Source organism: Poecilia reticulata, chromosome 16, assembly GCF_904066995.2.
Source record: "Poecilia reticulata chromosome 16, P_reticulata-male-v2, whole genome shotgun sequence".
Classification (NCBI taxonomy): domain Eukaryota; kingdom Metazoa; phylum Chordata; class Actinopteri; order Cyprinodontiformes; family Poeciliidae; genus Poecilia; species Poecilia reticulata.
In genome coordinates, this window is record NC_088845.1 from 5,959,635 (window position 1) to 5,973,777 (window position 14,143).

General features: G+C 34.7%; 1 protein-coding gene across 2 annotated transcripts; it reads left to right on the plus strand.

The window, feature by feature from the left end:
* The first annotated feature begins 283 nt into the window (after window positions 1–283).
* On the plus strand, window positions 284–11,567 carry tmem106ba (transmembrane protein 106Ba). Of its 2 annotated transcripts, none has more exons than XM_008430961.3 (8): window positions 284–417; window positions 4,351–4,563; window positions 5,524–5,587; window positions 5,719–5,878; window positions 7,585–7,725; window positions 8,555–8,604; window positions 8,679–8,732; window positions 10,104–11,567. In XM_008430961.3, the coding sequence occupies exons 2-8, from the start codon at window positions 4,365–4,367 to the stop codon at window positions 10,222–10,224; spliced, it is 789 nt and encodes a 262-aa protein (XP_008429183.1). In that variant the 5' UTR covers window positions 284–417; window positions 4,351–4,364; the 3' UTR covers window positions 10,225–11,567. The 2 variants fall into 2 exon arrangements, with proteins under 2 accessions (XP_008429183.1, XP_008429182.1); XM_008430960.2 differs by having other exon boundaries at window positions 4,354–4,563.
* Window positions 11,568–14,143: the final 2,576 nt, after the last annotated feature.

Genomic DNA, 14,143 nt, shown 5'->3' on the forward strand with positions numbered 1-14,143 from the left:
GACAAAGTTATATTAATTTCCATGTACTTTTAAGAAAAGTTTAGTATTTATGTGTTTAATAAAACTACCAGATGAAAATACTGAATGCTATATGAATAAATAAACAAATAAATAAAGCTGATACATCAAATAATATAAAAAAAAATGGATTGTGAAACTGCTCTGCCAACAATGCTCTTCCTCATCATGCTTGAAAATGTGGCGGTCATTGCAGGTGTTACTCAAATTTTATCAGTAAATGATTCGCCTCAAGCTACTGCTGCAGATATTGACCAATCAGAGGCTCTGATGCAGTGACCTGACCAATAGGAGAGGCGAGGGGCGTTGCCGGCCTTATTCTGGTCAGTTGCGTGAACCCAAACAAACGGCGAGCATTTACAGCGGATGGGAGACGCGTTCGGATAAAACCCATCAAAGGTAAGACCTTACGTTTGAAGAAAAACTCACCTGTGTAAGTTTTCATTTATTTATATTTAACGGTTTGGATTAGCGGCTAATCTCGCGCGACATGCGTCGTCGAGCAAACATTTTAGTCGTGAAATGTAATTTTGAGCGTCATATTAACGCCTCCAAAGAATAGTCTGTTTCTTCTAAATGTGGACGAATAAACTAAATAAAATAACAGTCGCGTTTAGTGTTGAGATTAAAAGAGGTTTAGCTCTTCTTTTGTTCCCCAGCTGGTCGGTACGTTGTGTTTTTGGTTAGCTCCTGTGGCAGCAGCATGGCGGAGGCCTGGTTTGTTTTAATATTCAAACAGCAAACGGACACACCACAGCCTGTTTTCATCACTCAGTATTATATATGTCCGGCTGAAATGAGTTAAAACTGTCAGTGAATGAGGTCGACAAAGGTTGGTGTGGCCTAATAATCAGCAGACTACAACGGACTAAACCTATTAAGCTGTTAAGTGGGAAGAGCCGAGGCTTTAACTCCACATTTTCCACACAAAAATAGTCAAAAGTGCAGAGGCGCTTCTAGAAAAGTTTGTAAAGGGCAGCTAATAATAATGGCACACCAAAATCAAAAACTGGATCAGAATTTTACAAGTAAGATAGGTTGATATGGTGGATACAATTAGAAATATTGAGATCCTCCTTTTCCCTTTCATAATTTGTAAATTTATGTTTCAACTGACTCTGTATAAAAACGTAACTAATTTTAAAACATTAATTTTTAGCCCACTTAATTTTGAAAGGTTCTCCTAATGCTGCAGAATGTAACTTTTGTAAAGTTTTTTTAAATTTTTTTACATATTTGTTTAAACTGTCACCATATCATGTCAGTATGTTGTGAAAACATTTAACCTTTTGAGGAAATGCAGCACACCCAAGTCGTCCCAACCAAAAACAACCAATCAGAGCCAGGAGGAGGGTATTAACGCTTTCAATCAATCTAATGCATTCGCTGCTAAATGTGCTAATGGTGAAGAAACAACTTACTGCTTCAGGAAAACTGTTTATTCACTGTCGTTGGCGGACATGTTATCTAGCCTGGCAGGCTGTGCTAGCTGCAGCGCCACAGGAGCGGTTATTGACGGCGCCAAGACCCTCCGGACTCTGATTGGTTGTTTCTAAATAGCACTGGAAGAAGGTAGTGTGACTTTTTTTTTTCTTTTTTTCCACAGATTCTGTATTATGACATACTCTCACAACATAGTGACAATATCAACAAATACTTAAAAAATATTTTAATTAATTATTTTGGTTTTCCACTTACGGCTATTGAAAACATTTACAAATGAGAATATTACATCAAGCCAGTTTTAATCTGAAAAATTAGTAATATTCTAAATGACTGAATATAACTTTTTTTACATTACATGATTTCAGAATGAGAGGTTGTTTTGAACTCTTTGACTTAGGTCAAATTTGTTGATTTTCCTTCAACGGCTGGAGTTCTGGCCCATTCCTCCTGACAGAACCGGTGTAACCGATTTGAGTCATTTCTGCCCACAACTTCTCTATAGGATTAAGATCAGGGCTTTGTCATGGCCAAGCCAAAACATTAAACATATCGAGCTCATTTCATTAGAACATTTCAGCAGTTCAAAGTGTTTTACATGATAAAAATATAACACAATGTAGAAACAGAATGAAACATTACATGACAATGGGGAAAAAGTATATTAATGCCCAAATTATACAAATTTTGCACAAATTGAACCTTGTTTTCCTTTTTTGTATCACAAAAAATTTGACTTTTTTTTAATTTAATTATATTTTTATTGTTGACTGTTTGCACAAACTTTCCTAATAAAGCCAAATATGATTCTAATACAAATTAATTTATAAGTAAAAATGTGCAAATATGCATGTCAGGTTAGAAAAGTCAAAGGTGAAACTGCTGAACTGTTAGAGTAAATATGACTTAAAAAAGTGCCCTGTTTACAAAACTTTAAATTTAAAATGATTGAATTGAACTGTTTGTTGTTCTTACTCACAACAAATGATACCTAAAGGAACTTTACAAGACAAGTTGTCTAAGGCATATTATTTATAAAAATAAAAATAAAAAATGCATTGGACAAGACGACAAGCTTTGAGGACTGGAGGGAAATTTAGATTTGATAGCATGCAGCCTAAGGAAATTCAGCTAATGGGATCAAGTCATTGATGTGTCAGCAATGTTCTGTATTGAGCAAGCATGTGGCAGCAGTGGACAGAAACGGCTTCCTTTTAACAGAACCCAGTTAAAAGCGAGCTGCCATTTCCTGTGTCTGACAGGGAACAGACACAGGAAGACATGAACCACAGATAGATTGGTTTTAGACCACTTTCAGTTGTTTCTTAGGAAATATAAAAATACACCCATAATAAACGGATGACATTTTTCTAAACCAAACTTTCTCATTAAGAGAAGGAAATTCTTCATTAGATAAACTACAGTCATGGGAAACTTTATCCATGACTGTCAATTCATGCTTACTAAAGTTAAACTGAAGAGTACAAAAGCACTCATATTAAACAAAGATGGAGTAGAAATGAAAACTTTGATTTAGCCATTTTCAGCCACATGAAAACTCTATTAATATACATGAACATGATTATTTTTAATAATTCTGACCAAAGTGGAGACATATTTGTGTTTGTATGTCTACATGGAAAAAACTGATATTTAATGTAATTAACATCAGAGTATGTGACAAATAATGCACCAATAAATCCATTTACTTTGACATGATTCCCCATCGACATTGTTTTGTTTTAATAACTTTATATTCTAATACAGTATTAAAAACAAAAATAAACCTGCAGCCATGTTTAATTTCTAACAGGAAGTCATGGTTGTTTTGAAGCAATCTGATTGGCTGACACGTTTCAGCTTTGTGCTGCACTGCCCCCTATAGGTTTGGCATATTTATAACAAACTTTCACCAAACTGTTTTTTAAATTTTTTTAAAGGATGTGGCAGAGATATTAGTTTTTATAAAGACTCTTAAACACCTGAGAGTTGGATTGGGGTGTTTTTGGAGATCAGAAATAATTTTTCTCCAAGCATAATGCTCTGGATTACAGCCAAACATTTACACTTTGAGCTCATAGTTTCAAAAAATACTGATCCTGAATTTTTAAAACCAAACGGAGGCATTTTTTTTCAACTTTTTAATCTTTTTCTAACATTTCTGTCATGAACTTTAATATTTAACATGCTAACTGAGGCTGAAATGGAGCTTCAGTTTGTTCAACATGATTTCAAGGTGAATTTGCTGGGACTTGTTGAACAGTTACTGAAGTGCATTTTATTAGCAACACCTGGCTGAGTTTTCTGTTTTTTCCATCTCCTGAATCTGGGAGAGCCAGTTTTGTTCTTATCTAATGCATGTTGACAGTGTGGAAACTGCTGCTTTGTACATTTATGGTTCATTTAAATAAGCCCTGGAAAAAGAAGAGTGGGCTCTTCTGTTTACTATGACTTAATTCAAATTTAATTATGCAATTCGTGTTATTTTAAATACTAGAAAATACTGCTTCAGACTTGCCATCATTGTATGAATATGTTAAAAAACTTGAAGCGGAAACGTTTTTAGTCATTAATGAGACTGTCAGTAAAAACAAACTGACTCAGGAGTTAATTTTGTTGTACTGTGATGAATTCACCTAAGAAATTGGAGGGAAATAACAAAAGTACTAGAACATCCAAGAAATATTTGATGTTATAATAAGCTCAGTGTTTAGTGTCACAGAGGATCATTTCATTTGCACCAGCTGCAGCTTCTTCTCCTGGGAAATATTTCCTGGAATCAGTCCAAGTTCCAATTTCACATCCAAATGATTCCCTGGCACGTTGTTAGTCAACCGTCATGCTCCTCTGTCTCACTTCCTCTCGCTCTGTTATCTTTTCTGTTTGCAGCAGCAGCAGCAGCCATGGGCAAGGGCCAGTCACACTTGTCCAAAAGCAAAGACGAGAGTCAAGACGCGCTGACGGCTGCTGGCGAGTTCAGAGACGGTCAAACGGAGGACGATGGGAAGCACGGAGACGTGTCTCAGTTCCCGTACGTGGAGTTCACTGGACGGGACAGCGTCACGTGCCCGACATGTCAGGGTACTGGCAGAATCCCACGAGGTAAACGCTTCATTTCATACAAGGCTGGATTGTTTAGCCGTATTTAGCAAGAAGGTCCTGACCAGCAGCTGCTGAAGTGGATTGTGTGTAATTATGTAACGCAGCGTTTTGGTGCCTGCAGTGAGAATCTCAGGTTGTTAAACATCTGGGATGCAAGCTAAGATTTACATGTTGTGTTTTGGCCAGAAATGATTAATTGTGATTAATTGATTTTTGAATTAATCATTAATTTAATCTGTCAGACAAATTTAATTGGATAGCACATTTGAGCAACAAGGCATCATTTTGATGTGATGCTTTACATCACATCAAAATGTTGATGTGACCAACATTTTGATGTTGGTCACATCAAAATGTTGACCAACGTTTCATTCATTATGGTTCAAAGCAGCTCTCTTTAGTAATCGATTAATCATATTAATCATTAACTGGAGCATAAAGACTCAAATAAGGCCGTTTGCTGAAAATCAACATTCCCAGAGCAGTAATTAAGCTAAAGCTGCACCAAAATATATAGATTTGCATTTACATACATTAGGGCTGAAATGATTAATCGTTTACTGAATTAATCAACTATTTTAGCAATTGTTAGCTGGACTATACAGAAAAAGGGCCTTTTTGCTAAAAGAACAATCATGGCAGTACTTAAACCAAAACTGCCTTAAAAAATATAGAAATTGAGAGTTTAGTCTCAAAACAAATATCATTTATCATTCAGCAAAATTTGCTACAGTGACAGCCCTATTCTAAATATAATGTACAAAAGAGTGATGTCATAAATGAATAGAGCTGTTATAGATTGGCACATTGGCACAGATATCTAGAATGTTTTAAATACTGGGGCCAGTGCAGATATTAATATCAGATCAGTGAACATTTAGCATTAAGTTCTGTTTACTGTAAAATGTTGTTTCTTACTAAGTCTGCTGCAGGACACTCAGCCGTTTGTTTTTCTAACAGGTCAGGAGAATCAACTCGTGGCTCTGATTCCATACAGCGACCAAAGGCTGCGGCCAAGCAGGACGTAAGTCTGCACTCTGACCCCGTCTTAAGGATTAGCTGTTGTAGTTTTCCGTCTGATGAAATGAAAACGCAGCCGCAGTAGGAAGAGGTGTGAAGCCATAAGCATCACTTCTTGTTTCCTTTCTCCTCCAGGAAGCTGTATGTCACCATATCTGTGGCTCTCTGCCTCCTGCTGTCCTGCCTCGCCGTTTTCTTCCTCTTCCCGCGCTCCATCGATGTCACGTACGTCGGAGTCAAGTCTGCCTACGTTTCCTATAATCAGGAGCAGCGAATTGTCTATCTCACCATTACAGTAAGAATTAACTTCATTTATTTTGGTCCTTTTTAACATTTCCATGAATGATGTTAGGCCTGTCAGAATAACAAATTTTGCTGGGCGAATAATTGGGCCAGAAATTATTGTAATAAATGTTGTTTTGAAACCATTTTCAAGCAATATCACCGCAAAAATACAAAATCTTACCAAGCAATTTTGGCCAAATTTTATTGCAAATATCTTAGTTCACATGAAATAAGACAAAACTAACTCACAAGTAGCTTTACAGCAAGAAATAGGAGCTTATTTTAAGAAAAATATTTAATATTGATTAAAAATTACTAATTCCACTGGTAGATTATTTCACTTGTAACGAGACATTTTTCCCATGTTATAAGTTAAACAGTCTGCAACTAATACTTTTTCATCAATATTAGGGAATTATAAACAAGCTGCTATATCTTCCTGAAAAGCAGCTTCTGAGTTAGTTTTCTTATTTTAAGTGTACTAACATTTCCACTAGTAACTAAACCAAAAATACTTAGTAAGACTTTTTTTGTAGTGATATTGATAATGTAATAATATTGCAAAATGGATTCCCAGAGATTAGTAAACTTTAAATTCTGAACATTTAAAAACTGGAAATGAAAGTAAAAAAAAAAAGAAGTTTCTGTAAACAAAATTGTCCTTCAAAAAAAAAAAAGGCTAGTTGAGGCCAAAGCACCAGACTGAAGACTTATATCAGGTTTTGGTAACCCTAACCCTACACAACACAGAAATGGAAAAACAAACAATGCTAACAAAACAAGCAAAACAAAAGAAGCTAATGGTAAAAAAAAAAGACAGAATTAGTACAGAAATGGATAAACAATATTTAAATTTCTGTCAATGGCAAGAACACAAAGCGCAGATAAAAAACACGTAGTTGGGTAGAAGCCTGAGATATACAGCATCATCAAAACCAAAAGGCAGAACATTATACATTTTTCTAAAACATTTCCCCTTTTAAGTGTGTAGACAAAAGAAAATAAACCAGTTTAATCGAACCTTATTGAATTTGTTTAGCAAATGACTTTTATACATTTATTATTATTTAAAGAGTAAAAACGCAGTTTGAACTCCTCACAACAATTCTTCCAAACCTGAATCCGTATATTTGTTGTAGTTGGTAGACTTTAACCAAACCTTTCATTAAAACATGGTTTGGTTTATGTGTCATAAATTAGACACTGAGTGTGTACTGTGTACTGTTGACTCTGACAGAAAACACTTGTCCATATATGGTCTTTCCTCTTTTAGAAGCGGGTTTCCTACCGGTGTATTATAAGCCTGGCGGGCCACCAGGCTTTACTTGTGTTCCCACCGGGATAAGCATTTTTTTTTATTTTTTTTTATGTTTGCATTTTTTAAGACTTTATAGTTGGTGATGATGTATTAACCTTCCAATTTTTCAATAACACATAATTATCGAGTGATATTTTCAAATTTCCTGCCAACTGTAAACATTTTTTAACTTAAAAACGCGACGGGCCACAGGATGAATGACTACTGTAGCGCCCAACCGCCAGGCTCACCATGTTTTCTGGGGGAAACCTTGGGTTTCCTTTTGTCAAAATGCTCACCATGTTAGATTAAAATGTACGTTGTGTGATAAATTCCACCAACCAAAGTTGGCTTTTTAATTGTTTGTTCGACTTTTGTGTAAGAATAACTTTATTTCCACTTGAATCTCTTCCCAACAGAACACTCTGAACATCACTAATAACAACTACTACGCCATATCTGTGACCAACATAACAGCGCAGGTGCAGTTCTCCAAGACGGTGATTGGGAAAACCAAATTCAACAACACGACAGTGATCATGCCTCTGGATGAACGGCAGGTAGGCCCAACACCAGTAGCTACACTGGTCAACGGCAGCAGCGTTTCAGAGATGGAGTCGCAGTCACCTGAAGCCACTACAGTGAAGAAAATCCAATCAAATGTATAATCATGAAAAGGTTTTGGTTCCATTGGCTTATAAAATGGGGAAAATGTCTTTGGAAGTGAAATAATCTGCCAATGAAACTATTAGTTTTTCATCCATGTTATGGAATTATGTTCTTGGAAAAGCTCCCTTATTTCGCTGAAAAGTTGCTTATGAGTTTTTTGTTTTATTTCAAGTGTACTGAGATATTCGACCAAAAATACTTGGAGAGATGTTGTTTTGCAGTGTAGGCTGAGTGTGAAAAGTTCTCAAAGGATCTCAAAGCACTGGAAGAAGGTAGTGAAGGTAGTGCTCTCAAAGGATTTGAGAGCAGAATCAAAGGATTCTGCTCTCAAAATTACAGATGCATCAATCTGATGTTAATGTTTGTACTGATTCTGATATTTAAAAAAAAACATCTGTATCGGGTATCGTGATAATCCATTAGAGCAGATCTATTCAGTCTAATTCTATGCTTGGCGCTCTGAGCGATGACATGATTTATTGTTCATTTTGCATCATATTTAGGGTCAATAATTGCACCTTCTGAGCCATTTCAAAGACAGTTTGTTGAAGTTTATTTTTACGTTGTTTTTGCCATTATTGATTATTGATTGGCTGTTTTACTCCTATCTGCACTAACTGAACAAATTAATGTTGTTCTTTTACATGTTTAATCAAGCTTGTGAAGTTATTGGTGTGTTTAATTGTGCTGAGTTCTCTAAATGTCTTGTGTGTTATGCAGCTTGACTACACCGTTCCCACAACCATCGCTGATGAGATGAGCTACATGTTGTGAGTATCCGGATTATCTTAAATATCAGTAAATTCTTTATGTTTCATTCTAAGTTGTTTTTTCTGTCCTTTAGTGATTACTGCACCTTACCAACTATTAAAGTCCACAACATAGTGGTCATGATGCAGTAAGTATGGCTTTAATTTGAAGTTCTTGTAACAGTGAGGGATTTGTTTGAGTCTCATTAGTCCCGAATATTTTCCTCCTCCACGCTCACATTGTTGCACCCACACACGTCGAAGAGCCGCCTGGAGCCGAAGCAGCCCAAAGACTTCTGCTTCCTCCTCCATTCATCATCTTTATCAAAGCAAACATTTCTCCAGAGCTTAATTAGCTCACCTAATTTTATTTGCTCAAAGTCATGCAGCAGGTCTGAATCTTAATATGATCACACTGAAGTGCAGAAGCAGAGAAATCCAGAACGTCTGCAGCTGCTTTTCATTAGATTTGCTGCTAAACCTTGAAACATTTCATTTATCTGTTTCTAAATGTGATTTTTTTATGGCGTTAACAAGGGAATAAAATGGATTTATCCATCCTTCAAGAAAAACTACTGTATTTAGATGTGAGAGATATGGAATTGGATGTATCACAATATTTTGAAACACTTTTATGATGATATATCTTTTTCAGTGATTGCAGGACACAGTATTCACAGGCACACAAACATAAATACGGCTCTTGGAAAACATTTCTACTTTATCGGCTTCTTTAGGACACCAGTCCTATAAAGAAGTGTGATTTTTATTATCACTAAACTACGATGCCGTATTGGGGCCATTTTAGAAAGAAAAAAGAGGAAAAACTTTCTGCCAAAAAACTCAGAAATTTGGAGATTAATCTCAAATATTTCCTAAAGATTTTTGGGGGGAATTTTTGAGCTTGAATAGTTAAAAATTTGCTAAATATTTTTTTTGTTTAAATCTGAAAGTTTGAGATTAATCTCAGAAATTAAAAAAAAACATAGAAATTTCTTAATTTCAAATAAAAAAAAATGCTAAAAAAATATATTCTGAAACTTTTGATTAATTTGAGAAAGTTTTGAGAAAAACTTGTAAATTTCTGAATTTGAAAAGTTGAAAATTTGCTAAAAAATAAATTCAGAAAGTTTGAGATTGGCCTCAAATCTAGTAGGGAAAAAATGGACATTTCTGAATTTGAAAGTGTGAAATTTGCTAAAGGAAAATCAGAATTATCTCAGAAATGTTTGAGTTAAAAACTTGGAAATATCTGTGTTTGAAAAGTAAAAAAAAAAAAATGTAATAAAATTCTGAAATTTTGAGATTAATCTCAGGAATTTGCTAGAAACATTTTTTGTCAAACAATTTTTTTTATAAAAACAAAAATTATGATAAACTTAATGGTATTCAATTTTATTTAATTTTTTTGCAACCTTCTCAACCCCGCTGATGGCCGCCCACTTTAAAAAAAGCACTGCATTGAGGCTAAACTTGAAAAACTTGTGCATAAATCACTCCTTGTGTTGTTTTTGTTTCAGGGTGACGGTAACGACGTCGTACTTCGGTCACGCGGAGCAGGTCTCTCAGGAAATGTACCAGTACGTGGACTGCGGCGGGAACACGACCTCCATGCACGGCCATGTTCAGGTCTACCAGTAGGAAGGAAAAAGTCTCCGTCAGCAAAACTCATTTCTCAGTGAAAATGGTTTCTCCTAAAATACTCATCTGGCCTGAAACGTTGCCCTCCTTCACAGTATCTTTTGCAATATGTGCTTTGAAATTTGACGTTTTCCCCCTTTTAGACTGCAGAGTTCCTCACTGCAAAAACACAAAACATCACCAAGTATTGCTGCTCTGGTTTCCAGTTCAAATATCTTGGTAGACAAAATAAACTTACAAGTAACTTTTCAGAAAGATGTAGGAGCTTTTTTTTTTTAAGGTGAATAATTCCTTCTTACTGCGCCGTTACCTAGCAACCCCAGCCTAGCCCAGCCCGTTGCCTAGCAACCCAGTATTAGTTCCACTGGCAAGTTATTTTCACTTATAATGTTTTAAAGTAAACTAATCTAGTACCATATCTTCCTGAAAAGTCACTTGTTAGTTTTGTCTTATTTTAAGTGAACTAAGATATTTGCACTAGAATTTAGACCAAAAATACGGGGTAATATTTTGTTTTTGCAGTGTTCCTCCATGTTGAACCTGTTGGAAAGCAGTAGATTTGATGCACTTTAGAGCGTTTTAGTGGAAGTTGGATTGTTGCAAACTTCTTTCCTCTGTCGGCAAGCTGAGACAGAAAACCACTGAGCTACATTTCTACCCATACGTAACCTTATTTTTAATTATTTTATTTCATTTCTGGTCTTTTGATGTAAAGTAGTGCAATATTAACAACAGCTATCTCATGTCACTTTTTCTTTTCTTTCTGTTCTCATCAAGCACAATTAAAGGCAAATGTGAAAAGTTTTAAAGTAAACTGATTTTATTTAGTGATTAAAAAGAAGAAAAAGTGTGTAAAAGGGAAAATGTTGTTGTTTTGGTCCAAATCAGCTCAGTACAAAAGGCTAAAAATGCAGGAATCTCCAAATTTACTCTTTCTGCGTTGTTTTAATAAAAATTTAAGCTAAATCAAATTTTTTCCAACTTAACGGGAGCTTTGTACAGTTTGCTGTTCTTGTTTTATCCACTCTGCACTGTGTAACTTTAATACTCAAATCACGAGTTCATCTCCTGTTTGTTGCTACCCTTTTCGTTTCATTTTAATCCATTTAATGTGTTCTGAAACTATTAGTTTTTCTAACTAAACTAGGTCTTTCCGTCTAACTTAATTAGTAATCGTCCAGGTTGACTAACGTTGAAACCTTAATGTGACTTTTCCTACCAGTTTTACACTCTAAGCGCCGTCGTTATTATCATAACAGTATAGATGTGCATAGTTTTTAACATCAGCAGTTTGGTTTTTGTGGCTTTTGATGCATGAAGTGGAAAATAAAATTATAAGTCGATTCTGTACGTTTCTGTGTTTTTGTTGGGGAAACTTAGTTTTCCTTGTTGCCACTGGGTGGCGCCAGGTCCATGTTGCTTTCACATTGGCGAACATTGAATCCTGTAAAAGTGCCAGATTTAGCCATTTATTTACTCTAGAAACAGAAACCCATAGTTTAAAGTGAAATGTTTACACATCTTGATAAATGTTCATATAACGGAGGTGAATTTGACAAGGGACATTCAAAACGATTGACATTTGCATTAATACTGTACAAATTGCCAAAAAATTCTTGCAATAAACACTACAGAAATAATAGCAAGGACTTTTCTGAGCTTGAAGTTACGAATTCAATTTCAAAAATAAAAAAAATTTCAAATCAAGCTTTTTTTTTTTTTTTTACAAATGTTCAACTCTGAGAAATGTTCTTTTCTGTATACAATTTCTGAGATTAATCACAAAATTTTAGCTCTTTTTATTTACTTTTCAGATGTGAGATTTCCTTTTTTTTGTTTTTCTAGAAAAAAAATCTGATTTTTCTTTTTCAGCAAATGGATAGAAAGTCTGGGATTAATCAAAACATTTTTGAGTTTTTATTTTATTTTTAATCTTCAGTGGCACTAATATACCGTCCTATTGTCCAGGTCGGTTACATTGTGGGAAGGTTTTGTATTTAATGTTAAATGCATAAAGTCCATGTCTGAACACTATTTTAATGTTTTCAGCCTACTGTTTATATTCTGTGCCAGGTTATTAAATACACTCAGGCTTCTTTAGCATTTTAAAAACATCTTCCTGAGGGTCTTGGGATGCTCACATCTGCTGAAGGCATCAAACACCAGTTTGCTTACTGTCTTTGCCTGTCAGTGGTCAAACCCAAAGCAACACCAGAGTAAATGTGTCAAACTAAATATACAGAGAGAAATTATACACATTTATGGTGAAATTAGTCTTTTATTCTGCATTTTGAATGTGCTCTACTTGTTTCCTCCATGTAGTGAAGTTTTAAAGATATATTAAGTTTGTTTATATAAATGATTTTCTCAATAAAGCTTATTCCTCAGCAACACAAAAACTATAATAACAGAAAAATCCCTTCGTCTAGGATTCATTTAAACGTGTTAAAACTTTCCAGAGAGTTTGTACCTAACGAGCCAAAGTGGCTTCCGGAGCAGACGGCTACATCCTCTCTCACGTCTGTTATTGTCATTAGAGCAAACCTTCCTCCATAGTTCATATATATGTCCAGCATTTTTTTTTAACAAGCCGAAAGGAAATGGCTTTTCCACATGTGCTCTCTCAGTAATGTTTTGTTGGAAATCCACACAGGTTCCTTTTGTTTGAAACTAGCAACTCTGAATTTGAAGTTCAGATAAAGTTTATTTGAGGGTTAATCCAACAAAGTGATAAAATGTAATATTTTATCAATCTACTGGCAGGTTTTTAAACATAACATGTTTTTGTTTGTTCCCAGGATGATTTACTGCAGCAGCATTAAAACTTGCCTCCTACTCCTTCCCATTAATATCCCATAAAAACCATCAACATATTTTTGAGCATTCAAACATTATAGAAACATGTTTATTAATAGATGTTAAATAAGTATTTGTGCTTCTGTCTTAATTATCAGAAGTGCAAATGTACCGTTTCTGTAGTTATTACAGTTCTATACATGTGGCAGCCATATTAGATTTCCAAGTTGACGTTACTGGTGAGATACTTTCAAACTTTCCAAGATGAATAAATATAATTATTCCAACAAGTTATATGTAACTCTGAGTTCTGAGTTGAAATTAAATTTCTGGCTACAGTACCTGCATTTCCATTGCCTATATATGATTAGGCAAATTAGAATTACAAAATTAAATTTGCTTTATGGAAACGTCAATTTTGAAAAATGTGTTTTTTGACAAAAAGTTTTTGCGCTAGGATGAGGTGTTTTTCAGTCGTATGGAAGTTAGTGTATTTCGCAAAACTGCAAATACGCTTTTTTCGTATCGCACGAGTCGTGATCAACAACCGGATGTTACTGCTGGCGGAAACGACGATGAAGACAACAGGAAGTGGTTGGAAAATGATGCTTATTGTTTGAAGTTAAGTGTGTAATTCCAATTTCTAAATTGTTTTCTTTAAGTTGAACATTTGAGAAAATATGAAAAAATTTAAATTAATCTTGAAAAAATGTATAGAAAGAAATCCTAGGAAGAAAATTAGGAAAATGTCCACATTTTTTTGGATTTTCCACTTTTGAAACTCAGAAATATCCTTCCTCCTACCACCCCCCAAGATAATGTCTGCTTAATCTCAAAATTTTAGATATTTTTCTTCAAATTTTCAACTGTTGGAGCTCAGAAATGTTCAAATTTCTTCCTATAATTTTTTTTACAATTTTTTTTTGAGTGTTTTCTAGGAAAGTTTATAAAATCTATGAGCTGAATCTCAAACTTTCTGATTTTTTTCTTGCAAATTTTGAACTTTTGGAGCTCAGAAAATTCAGACTTTTCTTTTTGTTTGTAGAATTTTACTCCTACAAATGTTTTTAGTTTTCACAGTCAGATATTGTATTTAAAAAAAAAAATAAAAAAAAGTGAGTTT

Excerpts from the sequence above, each read along its gene's own strand:
- tmem106ba (XM_008430961.3), top strand. The coding sequence starts at position 4,365 with ATGGGCAAGGGCCAGTCACACTTGTCCAAAAGCAAAGACGAGAGTCAA. Across the intron at positions 5,588-5,718 it reads AGGCTGCGGCCAAGCAGGAC|GAAGCTGTATGTCACCATAT; the intron begins GTAAGTCTGCAC and ends TTTCTCCTCCAG. Across the intron at positions 7,726-8,554 it reads TGCCTCTGGATGAACGGCAG|CTTGACTACACCGTTCCCAC; the intron begins GTAGGCCCAACA and ends TGTGTTATGCAG.